Here is an 18,938-nt window from a genome sequence, read left to right on the forward strand (position 1 = left end):
CTGAAAGCAAATCTGGTATGTCATGGAAGAGACCCAGTCACCACTCTCAATTCTTTATGGTGAGCAACAAAAACTCTGCTCTTAGGAATATTTGCATTAAGAACAGATGTATTTTTAAAAATCAGCTAAATTTAAATTGAGCGAATCCTTATGTTAATATTTAAACTATTTAAGGAAAACAATCTTGACTTTCTTGCTCTGAGTTTAATAAAAATGTTTATTTAAATCTGAAAAGTTGGCAGAAGAATCTCAGATTTACATAACAGTTTGTATCCAGTAGTTTTCATGAGTATGGCCAACAGGTATAAATATATTTTTGGAAGTATTTTGTTAGAAAACTAATAAATATAGCCCCCAAAAGACACATTCTGAAAAGGTATGAAAGTTTGGGGTCGGGGGAGAGCTTCAGTTAACTATATGTCCCAAGGCCTCATTCTTTCCGGTTTGTAAAATTATTAGTCTTGTAGCTGTAAGTTTTAGTTTTAACATATCAACAAATTATTACTGATATAGGGTTTTCAATTTGCTCAAAATTATGAAGTATAAGTGGAATGAAGCAGCATTTCCAGTTGACAAATGGATCCACAGGTAATGCCATGTCTCTAAAATTAAGTTTGTGACAATTAAACCAAAACATTGTAGCAATGAGAAAACTATTGACAAAGTACAACCATGGAATGTTCATTTCAATGTAAGCTGGAATCTGTACTTCAAATAAAAGGATAATTACTTGAAGTAGTACAAATGGTAACCAGGTACCAAGAAAACAGATAATCAACTTGGGCAAGAGTGTTTTTTTAGAGTTCACAGTATAAGAGTGTGATGAAAAGGGAAAATACAGGATAGTCTCATTCATGTAGGAAGTTATCCTAAGAGCCTGTACCAAGGTAATGACTTCTGACCAAGAGGTTATAAAACCCATAAATAAAATTGTCACCATGGAAAATGACAGCCAGTAACTCTGAGCACCAGTGTAGAAAGGACATTGATGAGAATAAACATTCTGTGCCTTCAGGCTTTGGTAGATAGCTGGATCTCCCAAAACATAAGTAAGGACAGAAATCCAAATTAAAATAATTGTAAAGAAATAACATACTTTTTGACACTTAAATGGAAGCTTGGTGGCTTTAGAGAAATTCAGGTAATAATCTATACAAGTTATCAGGAAAACTGGATAATGCAAAAAACCGTAAGTAAAAGAAATAATTTGAATAAATAGGCAGATGTGGTATTTAGTAAACCTAATGCCTAAAAGCACAAAATCCCTGAAATAAGATATAATGGAAACATTCACCAAAAGCAGAAGATCAGTAAATGCTAGTGAAATGCAAAAATATTCCAAAAAATTTTGATGGGTGTTTTTCCTTTTCATTCCTAATGTGAGGATATTTAACAGTATTTTCCCAAGTATAATCAAGAATAACAGACAGTTACCATCTAGAAGCTGATGTGTTTGATGCAGCTGGTACTGAAAAGAGCAGTTCTCTGAATTAAGAGCACTCATTTTTTGAGTTAAATTTCAAAGGCCTGCTGCTACAATCAAACAGTGCTTCACTTGATTTTCCATCCCTGCAAAGAAAAGTGAAAAGAAAACCTTGATGCCATCTTGCTGTTCTCACTACTGTAAAACTCTACAAAGTAAGCACCTCAAAAATCTACTTTAATCCAGTCATTTCCCTAAATAATTAACCATATATTTCTCACACTTACAGAACACTTATACAGAATATGATCAAGAAGAATTCATGCATATACTCTGGTCATTCTTTTGAGATGCACATGGTCAGAACTCACATCTATAACCAAACTGCTTTATTTACATTAGCTATTTTTTTAGGATAAATTTCTTGAATGCCCTTCTCTTCCTGATTTCAATTTAAATTGTTTAAATTCAAGATATTTTTAAAAAGCTAGATAAACACTTTATTTACCAGAGCCAAAATACAGGCTTCAAAGAGCAGCCTGATCAGAATACTCAGAACAATCATCCACTGATGGCTGTGGACTCAGTCCCAACCCTGACTCTAGACATTACCTGGTTCTGTTTTTCTGCCCATGAAATTTAGATAATACTCATGATTATACTCATCAATATACCCCTTTAGTATAGCTGTTTTCAAAGCTTTTTAGCTGCAGGATCATCATTTAAATACATCTCCAAAGCTCAAAGATATAAAACAGATGGTTCAGGTGAAAATCATGAGAATATTGGTAAAGGAAAGATTTATCTTCTGGATGTGACCTGTTAAGTGTGGCACCTAGAGAGATGAAAAAAGATAGGGAAGGAGCAGGGACCAAGTAGGGTTGCCTGAAAACATCAAGAATTGCTGGGTAAGTGCAAAGGAACAGGAGTGGAGCTGCATAATTTTTTATCCTGCATTTCACTTAAGTAAACCTCCTGTTGAAATTTATCATGGTATTTTTTTTAACATGTAACATTCACAAGGCATAACATTTAATGTGTAGAAAATATAGAGTGAAAACTAAGTCTTCCTATCCCAAGAAACATTTTTAATGGCTGCATAATAGCCCATCATAAGGAGGTATCACTTTTAGCCTGTCCCTAATTGTTGACATTCATGAGTAAGTTTTTTGTTACTGTTGGGGCTGGGTTTTTTTTTTTTCCATTGCTGTTATACACAGTGGTGGAAGTCTTACAGAAACAACTTTGGGTCAACTGTGCGTTTTGTCTTTAGGATGTTTCTTGAATTTCCTTCTTTCTCTTCCATCCTTTCCTGATTTCTTCCTCTTTGAACTTCCTCTTTCATCATTGCTTTTTCCTGCTTGTAAAGCTGTTCAAGCTCCATTCCTGTTCCTTTGCACTTACCTAGCAATTCTTCATGATTTTTAAAGATATTATACATGTACAGAAAAAGTAAAAAGGTACACATCAAGTTATTAATATGGTATTCCACTTACAGGTTTTTCTGAATTTCTCAAATTTTAAGGAAAAAATAAGGGAGTATCAAGTCTAAGAAGTAAAAAAAAAAAACAAATATTGCCTAGAAACAGGTAACACAATTTCAAGGAAGCTATGAGGATCCTGTCTGATGGTAAAGAAAAGAAATTGGTATGGGAGAGGGTTGGTCACCAGTTCTGTTGACAAAATCAACTGTAATTTGACAGTGTCTCTCCTAGTTAAGAAGAGAATTCAACTCTTCTCAACTAGGCCGACTTCTAAGCTTTTATATTTGTCTTTACATTACCCAGTCTTAGCAAGAATATTGCTAAGTTGGTTTAGCCAGAATCTCTCCCTCTCTATGTCTGAGCAGGTTCCTCAGCCTCACCATCCTTCAGGTGATGTCTAACCACCTTGACCTGCCTTCAGCAAGAATTCTGATAAGTCAGTTTAACCAGAATCCTCTCTCACCACTGATGTTTTCCTTGGTAATAGTCCATTCACAGACCCCTACCTTCTTCCTTGGCTGTAAATTCCCACTTCTATTGCATTTGAGCTTGAGTCCAGTCTCCACACTACCCTCCACACCCGACTGCAAAATTCCAGTATTGTGGGGCCCATGCCTATTGCAATGGTCTTAAAAGTCTGCCTCACTGTTCTTTAACAAGGATCATGAATAACTTTGTCTTTAACATACTCTCATGGATATAAATCTACCTTGTCATTCAGTGCAGTTCAGTCGCTCAGTCGTGTCCGACTCTTTGCGACCCCATGAATCGCAGCATACCAGGCCTCCCTGTCCATCACCAACTCCCAGAGTTCACTCAGACTCATGTCCATCGAGTCAGTGATGCCATCCAGCTATCTCATCCTCTGTCGTCCCCTTCTCCTCCTGCCCCCAATCCCTCCCAGCATCAGAGTCTTTTCCAATGAGTCAACTCTTCGCATGAGGTGGCCAAAGTACTGGAGTTTCAGCTTCAGCATCATTCCCTCCAAAGAAATCCCAGGGCTGATCTCCTTCAGAATGGACTGGTTGGATCTCCTCGCAGTCCAAGGGACTCTCAAGAGTCTTCTCCAACACCACAGGTCAAAAGCATCAATTCTTTGGTGCTCAGCCTTCCTCACAGTCCAACTCTCACATCCATACATGACCACAGGAAAAACCATAGCCTTGACTAGACAGACCTTTGTTGGCAAAGTAATGTCTCTGCTTTTGAATATGCTATCTAGGTTGGTCATAGCTTTCCTTCCAAGGAGTAAGCGTCTTTTAATTTCATGGCTGCAATCTCCATCTGCAGTGATTTTGAAGCCCCCAAAAATAAAGTCTGAAACTGTTTCCACTGTTTCTCCATCTATTTCCCAGGAAATAGAATGATGGGACCAGATGCCATGATCTTAGTTTTCTGAATGTTGAACTTTAAGCCAACTTTTTCACTCTCCACTTTACTTTCATCAAGAGGCTTTTTAGTTCCTCTTCACTTTCTGCCATAAGGGTGGTGTCATCTGCATATCTGAGGTTATTGATATTTCTCCCAGGAATCTTGATTCCAGCTTGTGCTTCTTCCAGCCCAGCGTTTCTCATGATGTACTCTGCATATAAGTTAGATAAGCAGGGTGACAATATACAGCCTTGACGTACTCCTTTTCCTATTTGGAACCAGTCTGTTGTTCCATGTCCAGTTCTAACTGTTGTTTCCTGACCTGTATACAGATTTCTCAAGAGGCAGATCAGGTGGTCTGGTATTCCCATCCCTCTCAGAATTTTCCACAGTTTATTGTGATCCACACAGTCAAAGGCTTTGGCATAGTCAATAAAGCAGAAATAGATGTTTTTCTGGAACTCTCTTGCTTTTTCCATGATCCAGCAGATGTTGGCAATTTGATCTCTGGTTCCTCTGCCTTTTCTAAAACCAGCTTGAACATTAGGAAGTTCACGGTTCATGTATTGCTGAAGCCTGGCTTGGAGAATTTTGAGCATGACTTTACTAGCGTGTGAGATGAGTGCAAATGTGCGGTAGTTTGAGCATTCTTTGGCATTACCTTTCTTTGGGATTGGAATGAAAACTGACCTTTTCCAGTCCTGTGGCCACTGCTGAGTTTTCCAAATTTGCTGGCATATTGAGTGCAGCACTTTCACAGCATCATCTTTCAGGATTTGAAATAGCTCAACTGGAATTCCATCACCTCCACTAGCTTTGTTCATAGTACAGTCAACAAAAACAAGACCAGGAGCTGACTGTGGCTCAGATCATGAACTCCTTATTACCAAATTCAGACTTAAATTGAAGAAAGTAGGGAAAACCACTAGACCATTCAGGTATGACCTAAATAAAATCCCTTATGATTATACAGTGGAAGTGAGAAATAGATTTAAGGGCCTAGATCTGATAGATAGAGTGCCTGATGAACTATGGAATGAGGTTCGTGACACTGTACAGGAGACAGGGATCAAGACCATTCCCATAGAAAAGAAATGCAAAAAAGCAAAATGGCTGGCTGGGGAGGCCTTACAAATAGCTGTGAAAAGAAGAGAAGTGAAAAGCAAAGGAGAAAAGGAAAGATACAAACATCTGAATGCACAGTTTCAAAGAATAGCAATAAGAGATAAGAAAGCCTTCCTCAGCGATCAATGCAAAGAAAGAGAGGAAAACAACAGAATGGGAAAGGCTAGAGATCTCTTCAAGAAAATTAGAGATACCAAGGGAACATTCCATGCAAAGATGGGCTCGATGAAGGACAGAAATGGTATGGACCTAACAGAAGCATAAGATATTAAGAAGAGGTGGCAAGAATACACAGAAGAACTGTACAAAAAAGATCTTCACAACCCAGATAATCACGATGGTGTGATCACTGACCTAGAGCCAGACATCCTGGAATGTGAAGTCCAGTGGGCCTTAGAAAGCATCACCTTGTCATTAAGGCACACAAATAATGTACCTATTTACACACACATGTATATATGTAAAGATAACTATAAAAATCATCCAATACCTATTTCCATAACTATATGTTATAAAATGAAAGTGTGAAGTCGCTCAGTTGTGTCTGACTCTTCGCGAACCCATGGACTGTAGCCTTCCAGGCTCCTCCGCCCATGAGATTTTCCAGGCAAGAGTGCTGGAGTGGGCTGCCATTTCCTTCTCCAATGCATGAAAGTGAAAAGTGAAAGTGAAGTCGCTCAGTCATGTCCAACCCTCAGTGACCCCATGGACTGCAGCCTTCCAGGCTCCTCCGTCCATGGGATTTTCCAGGCAAGAGTACTGGAGTGGGGTGCCACTGCCTTCTCCAATATGTTATAAAAGAACAAATCAAACAAGTTCTGGGTGTATGCTCAATTTTTTTTAACTATACTCAAAATACACTATAAACTTTACCCTCTCAAAAAAGTTCCATTCCAGATTTGATACACCAGGGCACAGAATCATGGCTGCCACCCTGACGCATGCTACTGGCTTTGGTAAGGAAACCTGGGTGGAGTGATAAGACCATATGAACTCCTCCTCATGCCAAGGAAAGAACTGGCTCAGTTTTCAATAGCAGATGTTGGGAATGGGGGAGGGGAAGGGAAATGGTATGGGTTCATAAAGACCTACTTTTAAAAAGTATGTTTAGGATTAAAAGAAAGAAAGAATCATCAGTATAAAGTGACTGTATCCTTTATAACTCCTACCCAAAATTCAAAAAGTATGGCTAAGGAATCGTGTTTAAGTAGGAAACATCCAAGGAATGTTTGCCAAGTTTCCACTTCACCACTGACTCTCTGAGGGGAGCTGCTTGAGAAAGACAGGTCCCTACAGCAGGGAAGTAACCCTGAGTTAACCCAGGGGCTAAGGAGGGTCAGAGAAGAGGAAGGGGGCAGGGCAGCCCCAGCCAAGGAGTCACAAACCAGGAATCTCTTCAAAAGAAGACTGGAAGAGAGAAGACAAGTTCAAAATGGCGTATGTAAGAGAATCACAGAGCTGGAAGAAACTTCAGAGGCAAGAAAAACAAGACCCAGGGAAGACAGGCAATTAAAGCAATTTTTATTACTTTTTAGCAGTCAAAGGAAAGTATGTTGGAAAATGGTTGTGGAAACCAAAACTTTCTTAGGTGAAAATGTTACACCCCATGTCCTCCAGAAACCACTGAAAGTATTTTAAATTGCAGTATTTTGTTGGACAAAAGTCCTTTGATAGGTTACCTGTCCCCAATCTTCCTTGACTACTAGGATTCAGAGATTTATTAAGATACGATCCTTTCCTGCATGATGTTTTAGACTACTTATGAATCAAGTCATGCTCTTATACAACTTAGGAAGTTAATGTGCGAGTCCTTTTCAAGGCATCTTTGGGCTTGCTGTGTGATCTGGCTGGTTTAGAAGTATTAGCAGCCTAGGCCTGAGAGAAACAAAACATTATTTCTTTTCACTGACCCAGTCTCTGCTTTTCCATGTATTAATACAACCCAACAAATTCTTAATGACACACTATACTTACTCTGCTTCCTCCAATAGGCCCTTCTTGGCTGATGATCTTCCTATTTTACTTCAGTTTCACTGCCTTTAATTATCTTATTTTTTGTTCCTGGCACACCAAAACGCCATGCAAATAAGCTGTGGTGAAAGAAAACAAAAATAACCATGATTAATAGCCATCTAAATAATTGCAGCTCAGTGCAACTGCCTCCAGATCTCTGCTTAGAAAAACTATTTGTGAGATTAGAGCAAGTAACTAATTGTTTATAATCTTTTTTTCCAACAAAAGGAAGAAAAGAGATACTTAGATTATTCGTGTGTGTGTGTGCATGCGCACACATGTGCTCAGTCACGTCTGACTTTTTTTTTAATGTTTTTTAAAATTAATTATTTTAATTGGAGGCTAATTACTTTATAATATTGTAGTAGTTTTTGCCATAGATTAATGTGAATCAGCCATGGGTGGACATGTGTCCCCCATCCTGAACTCCCCTCCCACCTCCCTCCCCATCCCATCCCTCAGGGTTGTCCCAGTGCACTGGCTTTGAGTGCCCTGTTTCATGCATCGAACCTGGACGGTGATCTATTTCACATATGGTAATATACATCTTTCAATGCTATTCTCTCAAATCATCCCACCCTCACCTTCTCCCAGAGTCCAAAAGTCTGTTCTTTATGTCTGTGTCTCTTTTGCTATCTTGCATATAGGGTCATCGTTACTATCTTTCTAAATTCCATATGTATGCATTAATATACCATATTGGTGTTTTTCTTTCTGCATGTCCAACTCTTTGAGACACCATGGACTGTAGCCCGCCAGGCTCCTCTGTCCATGGGATTCTCCAAGCAAGAATACTGGAGTGGGTTACCATTTCCTCCTCCAGGGGATCTTCCTGGCCTAGGAATTGAACCTGAGTCTCTTGGGTCTCCTGCACTGGCAGGTGGGTTCTGTATCACTGCTGGAGACCCTGACACTTGGATGAAGTCATCAAAGACCCTGAGATACAAGTGCGGATAACAGGAATCCTGCTCACACAGCAGTCTTCACCCACAGGTTCAGAGCCTAACTAGCAGTTCTCAATTGTTTTGTTTCAGGACACTTTTGACACTTGTTTCATGTTTTTTAAGTGAAAAATTCTTTTCCCAAACAGAAAAACTGAGTGAGCACAGTTGCACTCTTTCACATTTCACAAATTACTTCAGTATCTGGCTCAACAGCAGGCAGCTGAATTCTCATCTATAAAAATCAGCTGCAATATCACACATGTAGCTTTTGTAAAGTCTGCTGTACATTAATGAAAGTTTGAGAGTAAAACAAAAAAGGTATACAACTTCATAGCATTATTACAATCAAATAGCTGTGTTACACAATCACAGAAAAATTTAACAAAACCGTCTGCATTAACAGGATGGGAAGATGAGCACAGCTAACATTCTGGTCTATTGTTATACAGAAAATGAGATTAGCCTGTAGCTGGAGTTGCTGAACCTCCTGAGTGAAGAAAGCCTGTGGGAGAAATAATGTATTAAGCCTTGTCCAGCGTTTCCACATACTTTTTTCCTAACCCTTACTAGCATCATGAAAAGTAGGCATTTTTTCCTACGAGGAAATGCTCGGGGGTTAACCAGCACATTTCCCTGGGATGCATGACTGTTAAGTGTTGAAGCTTGAAGTTCAACCTTGGGTCTGACTTCAAACTCTTCAGGAAGCCACAATTATGGCTCAGCTCACAACTGGAAATGTAGAAGGGGATCTAATTTATGTGAACGAGCTTTCCAAGTAAGAGTGACTGTGTAGATTACTGGTACCCATAGGAGCGGAGCAGAGTCCCTCAGGGTACTCTTCCTCAGGGTACACAGGGAATCGATGTCATGTATTCCAGACAGTATAGCTCAACACAGTGGGACCTGTCAACCTGGGTCCTTGAGTGACTGTGTGTGGCAGAGCAGCAAAGCCCCCGGGGATTCAGAACGGATGGACAGTGTAAGCAAGAAGACAGTTATATCAAGCTGGAAGGATTCATGATTATATGTTATGGCCTATCCTGACACTTAAAATGCCTTGTAATTCTCTGGACCCTAAACATTTCCTTAAGGAATAGCATGTATTATTTATATTATCAGAATTTATAAATCTATAATAGAAAAAATTTTGAAAAGCAGCAATGCAAATATAAGAAAATCAGGAAAATCAAAATTCAGTTTTAATTTCCACTAAACTAATTGCTTTTGCACTGTATTGTTCTGACATTCTTATATTTGCCTATATTGGAAGAGAAGGTCTTGACTCAGTGACCCAAACTTTCACCTTAAGAAAAAGAAAAGTAAGGGAATTCCCTGGAGTCCAGTGATTAGGACTCTGCACTCTTTCTGCTGAGGGTCTAGGTTCAATCCCTGGTCAGGGAACTAAGATCTCACATGGTTCACAGTGTGGCAAAAAAAAAAAGAGTAAAGTAAATCCCAAAGTAACCAAGGGAAGGCTATAATAAAGAGCAGAAAACAACAGAAATTTCAAAACACAACAGAAAAAACAGTCAAAAGCTGGTTCTTTGAAACAAACAAACAAAAAATAAAACTATAAACCTCCAACCAAACTGAGAAAGAAACTTAGGAAAATTAAGAAAGAGAGGGCCTCAGTACAGATCCTACAAACATTATAAACATAATAGGGGACTATTGAGAATAATTTTATTCCAATAAATGAAACAATTGTGATGAAACACACAAATTTCTGGAAAGACATGACCTACCAAAACTCATTCAAAAAGATCCCTTAAAAAAATAGGGCTCACAGGGCTTCCCTGGTGGCTCAGTGGTAGAGAAGTTGCCTGACAATACAGGAGACATGAGTTCAATCCCTGATCTGGGAAGATCCCATGGGCTGAGCAGCAAGCTCCAGAGCACAGGAGCCGTAGCGACTGAAGCCCTGTCAGCAGCGCATTCAGCCGCAACTACTGAGCCCATGTGTTCTGGAGCCTGATGTTGGCAACAAGAGAAGCGGCTGTGATGAGAAGCCCTTGCACCGCAACTAGAGAGCAGCCCCCTGTGCTGCAATTAGCGAAAAGCCTGTGCAGTGACGAAGACCCAACCTAGTAAAAATAAATATATCAACACATTTTTTAAAATTCCTATTAAAGAAATTGATTTTGTACTTAAAAACCTTCCCACAAAGAAAATTTTAGGCTCAGATGTTTGCACAGATGAATTCTGCCAAACATTTAAGGAAGAAATACCAAAGAGAACAGAAGAGAGAAACACCTTCCAACTTCCTTTACAAGATCAAAGCAAAGACATTTCAAGAAAACTGAGTTACAAAGTATCATCCCTCAAGAATATGAGGCAAAAATCCTTAACAAAACATATGCTATGAAATTAAATTCATTAATATACAAAAATAATAATATAACCTAATACACCATAGCTAATGCAATCTTGGTTTAACACTAGAAAATCAATGTAATTCATCATGTTAACAGAATAAAGGAGAAAAATTATATGATCATCTGAATAGATGTAGAAAAGGCACTTAACAAAACCCAACATGATAAAAAAACACCCTCACAAAAACAAAGAGAAGGGAACTTCTCAACCAGATAAAAAGCATCAATGAAAAACCCAAATGCTGAAAGAGTGGTGCTTTTCCCCTACAATCAGGAGCCATGCAAGGATGTCCACCCTCCAACCCTCCTCAACATTTCATGAGAGGTCTTAGCTAACACAGGAAGTCATTAAGAAATAAAAGGCATGTATATAGGAAAGAAGTAAAGCTGTCTTTAATCATGAGTGATATGATCATGTACTTAGAAAGTCTGCAGTAAGAGCTACTAAAATAAGTGAATTTAGCAAGGTTGCAGATTAATTTTTTTAATCAATTTCTATATACCAGTGGTATAGGAAAATGAAATCACATTTGCCATAGCATTAAAAATATGAAAAATGTAGGGCTAAGTTTAACAAGCCACATGCAAGCACAGTATTCTGAATATTTTAAACACTCAGAAATAGCACTTGTGTATGCTTTTGTATCATTTGTGGACAAAAACTTATAGACAGGTACAAAACTAAATCCTCTTTTGCAACTTAGAACTCACTGTTCAGCATCAGTTTTGATACAGATAAGAAGGAACACGATACCTAAAACAAATTCAAGTAATGTGGGTTCTGATACACACAAAGGTTGCTTCCAGAATTGATAATTTAAAAGCATAAACTATGAGAGAAATGATTATATTGATTCAGTACTCTAATTTTAGTGTTGACATGAAACAAGGATGGCTTGTTTTTTTAAGACTTTTCATCTTGAGGACACAATGTCTGTACTTCAAAAGGTACTGGCATAGCCCAGTGATCTGTCCTAGGATGTGATAGCTTAGGAGTGAATATGATTTCAACTTTATACATGTTTAGAGGGTGTGCAAAATTAAGAACCAATCAGATCTGTCTCCTCTGACCCTAAACATGGTCCTAAGATAAATTACTTGAGAAAACTGGATCCCAAAGGTTCAGTTCACTTCAGTCACTAAGTCGTGTCCGACTCTTTGCAGCCCCATGAATCGCAGCACGCCAGCCCTCCCTGTCCATCACCAACTCCCAGAGTTCACCCAGACTCATGTGCATTGAGTCAGTGATGCCATCCAGCCATCTCATCCACTGTCACCCACTTCTCCTCCTGCCCCCAATCCCTCCCAGCATCAGGGTCTTTTCCAATGAGTCAACTCTTCACATGAGGTGGCCAAAGTATTGGATTTTCAGCCTCAGCATCAGTCCTTCCAGTGAACACCCAAGACTGGTCTCCTTTAGGATGGACTGGTTGGATCACCTTGCAATCCAAGGGACTCTCAAGAGTCTTCTCCAGCACCACAGTTCAAAAGCATCAATTCTTCGGCACTCAGCCTTCTTCACAGTCCAATTCTCACATCTATACATGACCACTGGAAAAACCATAGCCTTGACTAGATGGACCTTTGTTGGCAAAGTAATATCTCTGCTTTTGAATATGCTATCTAGGTTGGTCATAACTTTCCTTCCAAGGAGTAAGCGTCTTTTAATTTCACGGCTGCAGTCACCATCTGTAGTGATTTTGGATCCCAAAGGTTACAGGTGGGGAATTTTTGAAGTGTGTCCATATCCCACTGGAGATCAAAGAAGGTGACCTCGAAGAATTCTGGACTGACAACTGTGGACTGAGCAAAAGTTCTTTTTAAAAGGGCTATCTTGAAGATTATGACTCAAACACTGGAAGAACTATGGTGACTGGCAGTGGAAGGAATCAGAACATGTTAAATTCCTCAAAAATGTATTGACATATAATTTTGTCTGTGTCACACATAATTTTAAAAGCCATTTACACTTATAAATAAAGACATTGCAGAAAGAAATTAAAGAAGATCTAAATCAATGAAGGCATTCTTGATGGATTGTAAGACTCAGCAAGTTTTTTTGTAGAAATTGGCAAGCTGATTCTACACTTTATATGGAAATATAAAAGACCCAACAGAGCCAAAATAATTTTTAAGAACAAAGTTGGTGAACTTACATTACCTGATTTTAAGAACTGTTATAAAGGTACAGAAATAAAAAGGGAGTATTAGCATAAGGGGGAGAAGAAAATGGCACCCCACTCCAGTATCCTTGCCTAGAGAATCCGGTGGACAGAGGAGCCTGGTGGGCTGCTGTCCACAGGGTCACACACAGTCAGACACAACTGAAGTGACTTAGCATGCATGCATGCATGCATTGGAGAATGAAATGGCAACCCACTCCAGTATTCTTGCCTGGAGAATCCCAGGGACAGAGGAGCCTGGTGGGCTTCCATCTACGGGGTTGCACAGAGTCGGACACGACTGAAGCGACTTAGTAGCAGCAGCATTAGCATAAGGATGGGATTCCCAGTGGTAAAGAATCCGCCTACCAATGCAGGAGACACAAGAGACACAGGTTCAATCTCTGGGTTGGAAAGATTCCTTGGAGTAGGAAATGGCAACACACTCCAGTATTCTTCCCTGGAAAATTCCATGGACAGAGAGCCTGGAGGGCTACAGTCCATGGGGTCACATAGAGTCGGCAACTGAGCAGCATTTCTGTAAGGATAGTTCTATAAATCAATGGACCAGAAGAGAATCCAGTAGACTCACACATTTATGGTCAGTTGATTCTCAATAAAAGGACAAGTTAATTAAGAAGGGGAAGGGGAAGGATAGTATTTTCTAAAAATGGTGCTGGAAAATGGATATCCATATAGATATATCTATATCCACAAAAATAAACTCCAAATGGATTATAAGGCTAACTGTAGAAATGAAGCTGAAATTTGTAGAAGAATACAGAAGATCTTTGTGATCCCAGTAGGTGTATTAGTTTTCAAGGGCTGCCATAAAAAATTACCACTGGGTAGTCAAAACAACATAAATTAATTTTCTCACAGTTCTGGGGGCCAGAAATCTGAAATCAAGGTCTCAGCACAGCTGGGCTTCCTTACAGCTCTAGAGGAGCAACCTTCCCTGCCTCTTGCAGTTTCTGGAGACTCATGGCACTCCTCGGCTTGCACCCGTGGGACACCTGTCTCTGCCTCCATCTTCACACAGACTGCTCCCCTGTGTTGTCTCTGTGTGTCCTCCCCTCTTCTTGTAAGAACCCTGGTCACTGCATTCAGGGCCCTCCTTATTCTGGTATGAGCTTATCTTCATTACATCTGCAAAAACCTATTTCCAAATGAAGTTGCATTTCAGATAGATAAGAATTTGGAGGGGTGTGACCCAAAGCTATTGGAGGTGATGGAATTCCAGCTGAGCTATTTCAAATCCTAAAAGATGATGCTGTTAAGTGCTGCATTCAATATGCCAGCAAATTTGGAAAACTCAGCAGTAGCTGCAAGACCGAAAAAGGTCAGCTTTCACTCCAATTCCAAAGAAGGGCAATGCCAAAGAATGTTCAAAGTACCATACAATTGCGCTCATTTCACATGCTAGCAAGGTAATGCTCAAAATCCTTCAAGCTAGGCTTCAACAGTATGTGAACCAAGAACTTCCAGATGTTCAAGGTGGATTTAGAAAAGGTCGAGAAATCAGAGATCAAATTGTCAACATCTGCTGGATCATAGAAGCAAGAGAATTCCAGAAAAATATCTACTTCTGCTTCAATGACTACAGTAAAGTCTTTGACTGTGTAGATCACAACAAACTGTGGAAAATTCCTAGAGATGGGAATATCAGACCACCTTACCTGTCTCCTGTGAAACCTGTACGCAGATCAAGAAGCAACAGTTAGAATTGGACATGGAACAATGGACTGGTTCCAAACTGGGGAAGGAGTACTTCAAGGATATATTGTCACCCTGCTTATTTAACTTACATGCAGAGTACATCATGTCAAACGCTGGGCTGGATGAATGACAAGCTAGAATCAAGACTGTGGAAAGAAATACCAACACTCAGATACGATGATATCACTCTAATGGCAGAAAGTGAAGAGGAACTAAAGAGCCTCTTGATGAGGGTGAAGGAGAGTGAAAACGCTGGCTTAAAACTCAACATTCAAAAAACTAAGATCATCGCATCTGGTCCCAACACTTCATGTCATATAGATGGGGGAAACAGCGACAGATTTTCTTGGACTCCAAAATTACTGTGGACAGTGACTACAGCCATGAAATTAAAAGACTCTTGCTCCTTAGAAGAAAAGCTATGACAAACCTAGACAGTGTATTAAATAGCAGAGACATCACTTTGCTGACAAATGTCCTGAATAGTCAAAGCTATGGCTTTTCCAGTAGTCATGTATGGATGTGAGCACTGGACCAAGGCTGAGCACCGAAGAATTGATGCTTTTGAACTGTGGTGTTGGAGAAGACTCTTGAGAGTCCCTTGGACAGCAAGGACATCAAATTAGTCAATACTAAAGGAAATCAACCCTGAATATTCATTGGAAGGACTGATGCTGAAGCTCCAATACTTTGGCCACCTGATGTGAAGAGCTGACTCACTGGAAAAGACTCTGATACTGGGAAAGACTGAAGGCAGGAGGAGAAGGGGACGACAGAAGATGAGATGGTTGGATGGCATCATTGACTCAATGGACTCTGGTTTGAGCCAACTCGAGGAGACAGTGAAGGACAGGGAAGCCTAGTACACTGTAGTTCATAGGGCCACAAAGAGCTGGACATGACTTAGTGACTCAAAAACAACTGGACATCCACAACAGTAGTAAAAGCTTTCTCAGATGTGCACATGTGCTCATGCACACACGCAGGTTGATAAATTGGACTCAGTTAAAAAGCAAATATTTACTTCTCTTTAAAAGCATAGTTAAGAAAAACAAAAGCTACAGACTTTACAGTGAGATGATATTCAGAGTTATCTTTTCAATGACTTAGACCCAGAATAAAAACAGACTCTTATAACTCTAAGATAATTAGCCTTTCAAAAAATGGGCGGAAGATGTGAACAGACGTGTTCAGGAAACAAAGACCACATGAGATACTGTTGCGTACCCACTAGAGGAGCTAAAACTTAAAGACTGACAATATGTGTGTTGACAAGAATGTAGAACAACCTGAAAGTGTTTAAACAGTTTGCAGATTTCTCAACAACGTTAACATTTGATTACCATTTTATCCAATAATCCTCCTCCTAGGTATTCACCCAAGAAAAATGAAGATGTATGTCCACAAAGAGAGACTTGGACACAAACGTGTGTGGCAGCTTGATTCACCATGGCTCCAAAACCCACACCACACATCCACCAACAGGCGAATGGATAAATAAACTGTGTGTTAAGTCGCTTCAGTGATGGCTGACTCTTTGCAACCCCACGGACCACAGCCCATCAGGCTCCTCCTCTGTTCACAGGATTCTCCAGGCAAGACCCAGGGATTGAACCCAAGTCTTTTTTTGTCTCCTGCATTGGCGGGCGGATGCTTCACCACTAGCACCACCTAAACAGTAGTATACCCATGAAGTGAAGTGAAGTTGCTCAGCTGTGTCCGACTCTTTGCGACCCCATGGACTGTAGGCTACCAGGCTTCATCCATGGGATTTTCCAGGCAACGGTACTGGAGTGGGTTGCCATCTCCTTCTCTAGGGGATCTTCCTGACCCAGGAATCAAACCCAGGTCTCCTGCATTGCAGGCAAATGCTTTACCCTCTGAGCCACCAGGAATGGCTAGTATACCCATAGAATATACTTTTTATGGATAGAAAGTAGAACAGCAGTAGAACAGGATTAAAGGAATAAAGTACTGATACATGCTACACAGGGATAAATTTAAAAAAAATGCTGAAAGAAAACATCCTAACACAAAATAGTACAGACTGTATAATTCCAATTATATGGAATTATAGAAGAGCAGAACTAATCTATAGGGTCAGAGAGACCATCAGTAGAAACCTAGGGCCAGGCTGGGGCAGAGGCACCAGGGAACTTTTTTGTAGAGATGAAGATGTAATTTATTTGGATTGAGATGGCGGTTCAAAAAGTTAATATACATCTTTCAAAATTCAAACTGAACATGGAAATGGGGATGTTTTGTTTATTTTTAACGCTTTTATCTCACAATATTAATTTTAAAAGTAAAAATCTAGAATTAATTTAAATATTCAGCAATAGGAAATCGGCTATATAAACTATGACACAACCTCCAATGAAGCTGTTTCTTTCCTTTCCAAGAAAACAGGAACAGAAACATAAGCATCAGCTTGGCGCTTGCTATGGGCTTCCTAGGTGGCTCAATTGAACAGAATCTGCCCGCCAAGCAAGAGACTCAGGTTCGATCCCTGGGTTGGGAAGATCCCTTGGAGAAGAAAATGGCAACTCACTCCAGTATTCTTGTCTGGGAAATCCCATGGACAGAGGAGCCTGGCGGGCTACACTCCACAGGGTTGCGAAGAGTCAGACATGACTTAGCAACTAAACAACAGCAGCAAGGAGCTTATTATAAATATAGAATCTCAGGCTCCAACTTGGAGCTGTTGAATCAATCAGCATTTTTAATAAAATCTTCAGATGAGTCATATATACTGATAATAGACTGAAGAATGTCAGCAACAGAGAAAGCACAGTGGCAATCTAATTTATACTTCAGGGCCCCCAAAAGACTAAGGAATTGTTGGCCCAGGTAGCTTTGAAAAAGGATGCAAAGATGGGGCTAAAAACAAGAGGATTACCTGCAAATGAAATAAACAGATCTGAGATTCCTTCCCCAATTCAATGCAACAGGTAACAGTCTCTCCCAAACTGTGGAATAAGAATGGAGGTGTTCTCTGGCATGGGGAACACAGAGTCTCTAGACTATGGCAAGGGTTGAACATGAAGGGCTACCAGGCTGAAAACAGACTCTGAGTAAAACTATGCACATTAAAAATTGAGACCTCCCCAGCCTTCTTTTCCCCACTTAGATTGCAAGAATACCATTTTCACAAAACATAAAGATCCAAACATCCTTCTCTAGGTATCAATCCAGGAAGAAACAGGAAAGACACTGACACTTAAGGAAACTTCCCAGATTATGCTCTACTCATAAGTATGACCACACATCCACAGATTCTCAGACATTCGAAGAAAATCTCTACAATGAAAAGTCAAACCCACAAGCAGATAATAAGATAACTTGTAGAAAAGAGACACAGTGCTAGAAGAAAACATTATTTAAAAACTCATTGTTTTCAAGGAGAAGGTGCTGCTTTCACGAAACAAAAAGAGGAAGCTATTTCCAACCACCACCACAGAAAAGAAATCACTCCTGGAAGATAAAAGTCTGATGGCAGAAATGATAAGCTGAACTGTAGAAGTTAGAAAATAAAGTTCAGGAAATTTCCCAGAAAATGTAGAACAAAAAGATAAAGGATAAGAAAACAGAAAACCAATCCAGCAGGTGGGAAATCAGAACAAGAGGAGTCACAGAAAGAGAATAAACTGGAAAGAAGGGAATCAAGGAAGAAAAGGGTGTACCATTTTCTAGAACTGAAAGTTTTTCAAGACTGAAAACCTTCCACCTTGATGGAAGAAAATAGACCTGTGCTGAGATACATCAGAAATTTTGAAACAGTGATAACAGAAGAGAAGAAATAACCAGTTTCCCAAGAGAAAACAAATTTTTTTAAAATTTTATTTTTAAACTTTACAATATTGTATTAGTTTTGCCAAATATCGAAATGAATCCACCACAGGTATACATGTGTTCCCCATTCTGAACCCTCCTCCTTCCTCCCTCCCCATACCATCCCTCTGGGTCGTCCCAGTGCACCAGCCCCAAGCATCCAGTATCGTGCATCGAACCTGGACTGGCAAATGAAGCAACTGACAAACAACTAATCTCAAAAATATACAAGCAACTCCTATAGCTCAACTCCAGAAAAATAAATGACCCAATCAAAAAATGGGCCAAAGAACTAAATAGACATTTCTCCAAAGAAGACATACAGATGGCTAACAAACACATGAAAAGATGCTCAACATCACTCATTATCAGAGAAATGCAAATCAAAACCACAATGAGGTACCATTTCACGCCAGTCAGAATGGCTGTGATCCAAAAGTCTACAAGCAATAAATGCTGGAGAGGGTGTGGAGAAAAGGGAACCCCCTTAC

General features: G+C 39.7%; 1 protein-coding gene and 1 non-coding gene across 10 annotated transcripts in view; one reads left to right on the forward strand and one right to left on the reverse strand.

The window, feature by feature from the left end:
- Positions 1-199: 199 nt before the first annotated feature.
- The window catches only part of GPR160 (G protein-coupled receptor 160), a 68,615-nt gene continuing 49,876 nt past the window's right edge, over positions 200-18,938 (reverse strand). For all 9 annotated transcript variants that reach the window (XM_055569109.1, XM_055569112.1, XM_055569114.1 and 6 more), the window contains exons 2-3: positions 7,378-7,493; positions 200-1,569 (exon numbers count right to left, since the gene is read on the reverse strand). In XM_055569109.1, the coding sequence (XP_055425084.1) occupies positions 491-1,504 (1,014 nt within the window). In that variant the 5' untranslated portion in view covers positions 1,505-1,569; positions 7,378-7,493 and the 3' untranslated portion in view covers positions 200-490. The remainder of the gene's footprint in view (positions 1,570-7,377; positions 7,494-18,938) is intronic.
- Positions 11,359-11,485, forward strand: LOC129645173 (small nucleolar RNA SNORA40). Its single transcript, XR_008711261.1, has one exon. It is a non-coding gene; the product is annotated as a small nucleolar RNA SNORA40 (small nucleolar RNA).

This window comes from Bubalus kerabau, chromosome 2 (assembly GCF_029407905.1).
Source record: "Bubalus kerabau isolate K-KA32 ecotype Philippines breed swamp buffalo chromosome 2, PCC_UOA_SB_1v2, whole genome shotgun sequence".
Lineage (NCBI taxonomy): Eukaryota > Metazoa > Chordata > Mammalia > Artiodactyla > Bovidae > Bubalus > Bubalus kerabau.